Source organism: Lepidochelys kempii, chromosome 4 (assembly GCF_965140265.1).
Source record: "Lepidochelys kempii isolate rLepKem1 chromosome 4, rLepKem1.hap2, whole genome shotgun sequence".
NCBI classification, from domain to species: domain Eukaryota; kingdom Metazoa; phylum Chordata; order Testudines; family Cheloniidae; genus Lepidochelys; species Lepidochelys kempii.
In genome coordinates, this window is record NC_133259.1 from 79,807,121 (window position 1) to 79,814,546 (window position 7,426).

At 44.0% G+C, this 7,426-nt stretch overlaps 1 protein-coding gene across 1 annotated transcript in view; it reads right to left on the bottom strand.

Annotated features, from left to right (window-relative positions):
• Positions 1–7,128, bottom strand: part of LOC140910980 (EF-hand calcium-binding domain-containing protein 6-like) — a 91,234-nt gene extending 84,106 nt beyond the window's left edge. Inside the window, exon 1 of the mRNA XM_073343190.1 lies at positions 6,702–7,128. Coding sequence (XP_073199291.1) covers positions 6,702–7,128 — 427 coding nt within the window. The remainder of the gene's footprint in view (positions 1–6,701) is intronic.
• Positions 7,129–7,426: the final 298 nt, after the last annotated feature.

Genomic DNA, 7,426 nt, shown 5'->3' on the forward strand with positions numbered 1-7,426 from the left:
TATCAATATTCCAGCCAAGAGATTTAGTCAACCAATACTCTTTGATGTCAACTGCATCATAATGTTGCTTGTGCATTAAGACTTCCAGTTCTTCTTGTTTATTCCCCCACATTCCTTGCATTTGTGTACAGAGAACTAAGGTGCTGAACAGATTCCCCAACTCATTTCCATCCTGTTGCTTCTATGGCCCTAGCTTATAAACAGTCTATAAAGAGTTAATAAATTATTAACAGATGTTTTAACAAAGGGTAAATCAATGGTGATAGATTGTTATGGAACCTAACAGGTCAATAGGTTGCTTGTATCCATCTATAATGGCTTCTACTGATGTGCTTATAACCATCTACAACAGTTAGTACTCATGTCTGTAATGTGCTTAAAATAGCCATTATTTATTAATCCATTATAAACTATAATAATACCAAAAGCATGACCACACAGAGATTCTTCTCCTCCTTTATAAGGGTCTATGGATTAAAAGTTCTAGATCTGAACACAGTTGTGATTTTATTATTAACGACATGTTATCAAATGTTTTACTGTACATTATACTGAGGGACAAGAATAACCTAAAAATAAGGACTATTCATGCCAGCCAATCTAATTCTTCAAACAGCTGATGTAGAAGAAATCAATGACTAGCAGTTTCTATCATTAGTTTTTCCATCAAAATATGTACCACATTTGAGATGTCACAAAAAAATAGAAACAGGGAAGTAAAACTTTGAAAAATGTGTGAAAAAAACCTGAAGATGTGGAACAAACGACTGTGATGCCACAGTCCTCAAATGCTGCACATAGGATTCAGGAGACATTATTCACAACACAACAGTATTCCTAATAGGATGGCAAAGAAGCAGCAGCGGTTCACTAGTGCTCTTTTCAGGTCAATTCTCTTCAGGTTCTCAGATCATGCTCCTTACTCTTTCCTTGCTCTCTCCTCCCCTGTCTCATATAGCTCGGCCACAAATTAAATGACTGAAGTACTGAAAAAACCCAAAACCCCATTGTATTAACCTAGATTCAGTTGCTTTGGTGAGGGTAATCCTTAAACACAACAGGACATGTTCGGTCAAGCCATTTGTTTATATTACTGGTTCAGCCAAAAGGGAATGTCAAAAGAATAATGTGTATAACCAACAACAAAAAGACACAAATGTATGTAACTGTATAAGACAATACTAAGATGTTTGGAAACGGGCCTTTCCCATGCTTTTAGATTCTTACTTTATGCTAAACCTGTCAAGAATATGGTCACTTTGGGGATCATACTTGACACAAGGCATCGGTCAATGTGCTGCTTTTAGAACATTGAAATGTCAAAGGCACAATTTGCACATGTATTCTCTGATTTGCATGCATTCAGAGTATGACTTCACTTATGTGCTACTACAGGCTGATTGAACCAAATTTTACCTTTCCCTGCAGCCTATGCCACCCACTGAAGTCAATGGGAGGCCAGAATTTGGACTGTAGAGTTTAGAAAAGCCCAACACATATTTATTATGTCATCTTTTGGCTTTCTCTTGCCTTTGCAAGATTGTGTTTAGGGTGTGTGTTATGTGTATTCTCATGTGTTTTTCAGTAAAACTGTAAATTAGTCAAAAAGGGAGGTATGTAGATACAGTAAGAAATCTGAAAAATCTTCAGATATAAACTTTAAATATTTCTAAGTCAATATCTTATTTGGGGTTCAAATTCAAGAACAAACAGACATATCCCCTGTTCTGTGCTGTGAAAGGCCACACTGGCATTTTTATGGCCATCTGAAGTCATCTTCCCCCCCTCTCCAATCAAACTGAAATCAATCACAAATTATTATCGATATTTTAAGGTATACACCTGCACATTTTTAAGGCATCAGATGGGACCATATACAGCCACAGACAATTGGCAAGATTTTTCAAATGGGTGCCTAAAGTTGGACTGCTACAAAAACAGCACTTTTAAGTCAGGCCACTTTTCAGATACCTAAATATGGATTTGGGCATCTAACTTTTTCAAAAACAAGTGCCTAATCTTGACTAATATGATTAGAAATAAAAAAGCAATACATGTTCCACATTTTAAATCTCTAGTATAGTAATAACCAATGTAATGTTTTCTAAACAGTGCAATATGTTGGACCATTTGGGCATGATTTCTGCATTCACCATACAAGAACTTGCATAGTATTTGTAAAAAGAAAAGGAGTACTTGTGGCACCTTAGAGACTAACCAATTAATTTGAGCATGAGCTTTCATGAGCTACAGCTCACTGCATCGGATGCATACCGTGGAAACTGCAGAAGACATTATATACACATTCAGGGTGAGAAAACCTGGATTTGTGCTGGAAATGGCCCAACTTGATGATCACTTTAGATAAGCTATTACCAGCAGGACAGTGGGGCGGGAGGAGGTATTGTTTCATGGTCTCTGTGTGTATATAATGTCTTCTGCAGTTTCCACGGTATGCATCCGATGAAGTGAGCTGTAGCTCACGAAAGCTCATGCTCAAATAAATTGGTTAGTCTCTAAGGTGCCACAAGTACTCCTTTTCTTTTTGCGAATACAGACTAACACGGCTGTTACTCTGAAACTTGCATAGTATTTGGTCACTTTAGTTTTGCAACCAATTTTAAACAACTGTAATATTTACCCCTAATGTAACAACCTCTAATAACCAATGTATGGCAAAATCCTCTTTCCCTTACTCACACAGTGTCCAACTGTGCCACCCTTATGGTGAATAGAACCTTACTACATGAGTAGTCCCACTGAAATCAATGGGACCGTGTATGTAGTAAGGTATCATTCAGTGTGAGTAAGCATTTTACAACTGGGCCAACAATCATTACTGTACACATATCTTACTGACTTCAAATGAAACTCCTTGTGAAGTAAGGTACTTCTCAGTGTGTGAGTAAGAACATCAGAATCTAACCCCCCGTTAGTAATATGAACATTACTTACAAAATACTTACAAAATATGGACCAAATAAAGGCAACATGAATTACATGTATTTTCCAGAAACAATTACTATTTGTGTATATAAGTTTGTCAGGTTCCTCGTTTCATTCATCTACTGCACTTATACATAGTTCATGGAGCCAGTATTCTACGAACTCTATTTTAAAACATTCTAAATTTAGGATACTCTAGTCTGCATTTGGGCACTGAAATTAACACAAGTATCTGGCTACCTAGGGTACACTTGTATGCCAGGGATCTGAAATTAATCACTCCATTTTGAACAGACAAGTTTAAAAACTGGGTCATGATAGTCAATGAATCACACAATAAGTAAATGTCATTATATATCATGACTGTACCAATTTAAGTGTCTGCTGAATACCTAAGTATTAAATACAGTCTATTTGGAGACATAATTTAAAGTATTACTTTTTATTGTCTCATAATTGCAAAGTAGAATTCTTACTTGGCTTAGTAATTGGCAGGAGCTCAGCAAACATTACTGTGAGAAAATGGTCTTACAATTTCATTTGTTAATAATGTTTTCTAAAGTAAAAACTAATGTATATAATAAAACGAAACAGTAATGTTTTATTATATGCATTTATGATGTCTATCGAAGGAGTTTTAAATTCAGGTTTCAAAAGAGACATTTCTAATACGCTATAATTTTCTACTATAATTGTAATAGTATAATATTCTTGGCACCATCACTTTTTTATTTAAATAAGATGAAGTGGGAGTGTTATGGTTTGCCTGTTTAGGAACAAATGTTACAAGGGTCTCTGTAATGTGCACATACAAACATTTATTTATGCAAATTAATTGTGTGACTATCTGATTTATGCACACAACTGCACTTTTGCACTTGCACGTAAATACGTACAAGCAGAGTTCGCAGGCAGAGTTAAAAGCCCATTTGAAAATGTGGCCCTCATTTACCCTTTGGAATATGGTTGACATTTAATGATTCTTAGGATTGACATCACCACCAGATCCTTGGGACAGAACTTCAGTCTTATTTTGTACAGTTAAAGTGTACATCACTGTACTATATAAAGGTACAATTCAAGTGTGGAAAGAGGTCACTATGGCAGGTTCTTGCACCACTTCATAGAATCATAGAGTATCAGGGTTGAAAGGGACCTCAGGAGGCCATCTAATCCCCAACTAAATCATCCCAGCCAGGGCTTTGTCAAGACGGGCCTTAAAAACCTCTAAGGAAGGAGATTCCACCACCTCCCTAGGTAACCCATTCCAGTGCTTCACCACCCTCCTAGTGAAAAAGTTTTTCCTAATATCCAACCTAAACATCCCCCACTGCAACTTGAGACCATTACTCCTTGTTCTGTCATCTGCCACCACTGAGAACAGCCTAGATCAGGGATAGGCAACCTGTGGTACGCATGCCAAAGGCGGCATGCGAGCTGATTTTCAGTGGCACTCACACTGCCCGGGTCCTGGCCACCAGTCTGGGGGCTCTGCATTTTAATTTAATTTTAAATGAAGCTTCTTAAAAACCTTATTTACTTTACATACAACAACAGTTTAGTTATATATTATAGACTTATAGAAAGAGATCTTCTAAAAACGTGAAAATGTATTACTGGCAAGCCGAACCTTAAATTAGACTGAATAAATGAAGACTCGGCCCACCACTTCTGAAAGGTTGCCGACCCCTGGTCTAGATCCATCCTCTTTGGAACCCCCCTTCAGGTAGTTGAAAGCAGCTATCAAATCCCTCCTCAGTCTTCTCTTCTGCAAACTAAATAGTTCCGTCAGCCTCTCCTTATAAGTCATGTGCTCCAGCCCCCTAATCATTTTTGTTGCCCTCCACTGGACTCTTTCCAATTTTTCCACATCCTTCTTATAGTATTGGGCCCAAAACTGGACACAGTACTCCAGATGAGGCCTCACCAATGCAGACTAGAGGGGAATGATCACGTCCCTCAATCTGCTGGCAATACTCCTACTTATACAGCCCAAAATGCCATTAACCTTCTTGGCAACAAGGGCATACTATTGACTCATATCCAGCTTCTCGTCCCCTGCAACTCCTAGGTCCTTTTCCTGAAGAACTGCTGCCTAGCCACTCGGTCCCTAATCTGTAGCAGTGCATAGGATTCTTCCGTCCAGAGTGCAGGACTCTGCACTTGTCCTTTTTGAACCTCCTCAGATTTCTTTTGGCCCAATCCTCTGATTTGTCTAGGTCCCTCTGTATCCTATCCCTACCTTCCAGCGTATCTACCGCTCTTCCCAACTTAGTGTCATCTGCAAACTTGCTGAGGGTGCAATCCACGCCGTCCTCCAGATCATTAATAAAGATATTGAACAAAACCGGCCCCAGGACTGACCCTTGGGGCACTCCGCTTGATACCGGCTGCCAAGTAGACATGGAGCCATTGATCACCACCTGTTGAGCCCGACAATCTAGCCAGCTTTCTATCCACCTTATAGTCCATTCATCCAGCCCATACTTCTTTAACTTGCTGGCAAGAATACTGTGGGAGACCGTATCAAAAGCTTTGCTAAAGTCAAGGAATAACATGTCCATTGCTTTCCCCTCATCCACAGAGCCAGTTATCTCATTGTAGAAGGCAATTAGGTTAGTCAGGCATGACTTACTCTTGGTGAATCCATGCTGACTGTTCCTGATCACTTTCCTCTCCTCTAAGTGCTTCAGAATTGATTCCTTGAGGACCTGCTCCATGATTTTTCCAGGGACTGAGGTAAGGCTGACTGGCCTGTAGTTCCCCGGATCCTCCGTCTTCCCTTTCTTAAAGATGGGCACTACATTAGCCTTTTTCCAGTCCTCCGGGACCTCGCCTGGTCACCATGAGTTTTCAAAGATAATGGCCAATGGCTCTGCAATCACATCCGCCAACTCCTTTAGCACCCTCAGATGCAGTGCATCCGGCCCCATGGACTTCTGCTTGTCCACCTTTTCTAAATAGTCCTGAACCACTTCTTTCTCCACAGAGGGCTGGTCACCTCGTCCCCATACTGTGCTGCCCAGTGCAGTAGGCTGAGATCTGACCTTGTTTGTGAAGACAGAGGCGAAAAAAGCATTGAGTACATTAGCTTTTTCCACATCCTCTGTCACTAGGTTGCCTCTCCCATTCACTAAGGGCCCACATTTTCCCTGACCTTCTTCTTGTTGCTAACATACCTGTAGAAATCCTTCTTGTTACTCTTAACATCCACTCCATGGTGAGGCTGCAAAGGAAGTTTTAGGCACACTGGTCATACAAGGAAGCCTCTGCAACCCCTCTCTACTACAAGAGAATCCCACTTGTCTAGCACGTGGAAGCATTTTAAGGGTAGGCCCAAGGAAAAATCATGGAGCAGGTCCTCCAGGAATCAATTCTGAAGCACTTGGAGAGGAAAGTGATCAGGATCCATGACTATGTAGGGGCCGGGCTTACAGACGGACAGCTACTGCTACACTACCTTAGGAGTTGGAGTAATGGTCTTGAAGGAGCAGCAGTTTGCCTACAGGTTAGGAGGGGCAATCTCCGACTCCTATTTCCTCCACCCGATCTTCAGACTGTGACCCAACAAAGCCCATTCACTTGGGTTGGGGATAGGACGGGTACGTTGCACCGAACATCGGTAACACCTTTCTTTTTCTAAAGCCAAGTGTTCATCACTTACAAAACACCGCTTCCCTCCCTATCAGCTTTTCCTCGAGTCCCATCCCCCAGGCATGTGGCATCCCCTCCCTGACAGCAGAGATACCGGTTACCTGTGCTCTCCTCGCGCGGCAGCTCTGCCCGCCCCGGGGGCTCCCTCCAGCTCCCACGGGACGGGGGCAGGCTGGCCCCTTGCGGGCCCCTCCCCACGCTCTGCCGGCACGTACCGAACAGCGGGAGCTTGGGCTTGCCCGGGGCCGCGCGGGCGCAGACCTCCTGCGGCTGCCGGGGGGCCGGGAGGGAGCGGGCACCGCGGGAGGCGGGCGCCAGCAGCTCCGGCTCGGGGGGCTGCGGCGGCGGGGCCCGGGCGCCGCCGCTGCCCCCTGCAGGCCGCTGTCCGCGAGGCGCGAACCCGCGCAGAGCCAGGCGCTCCGGGTCGCCGAGCCGGGAGAGCGGGTGCGGGATCACAGGCGGCAGCCGGGGCGAAGCGATGCTGGGAGCCTGCGGGCGGCCGGAGGGCACCTCGCCGCGGGCAGCCATCCTGGCCGAAAGGAGACAAGACCAGGCCGATCCGTGTCGGGCGGCTCCGCCGCCTCCTCCCCCGCGCCAGGCGTAAAAGCCCCAACACAAACCGCCTGGGGGCTGCACCTGGCTGGGTGCGGAGCCGGAGCGCCCTCCCCTGCCCCTCTTTTAAAAGGCTGCGTAGGGACCGTTTCCAGCCCCCCGTGCCCAGGCCAGTACGTTCCGGGGCCCTGTGCTGCGAGCCCGAGCGGCTGCTGAGCCAACGAAGCCCTGGCACTGCCCCGTGCTCGATTCCCCCAGCCGCCCCGGACGCTTT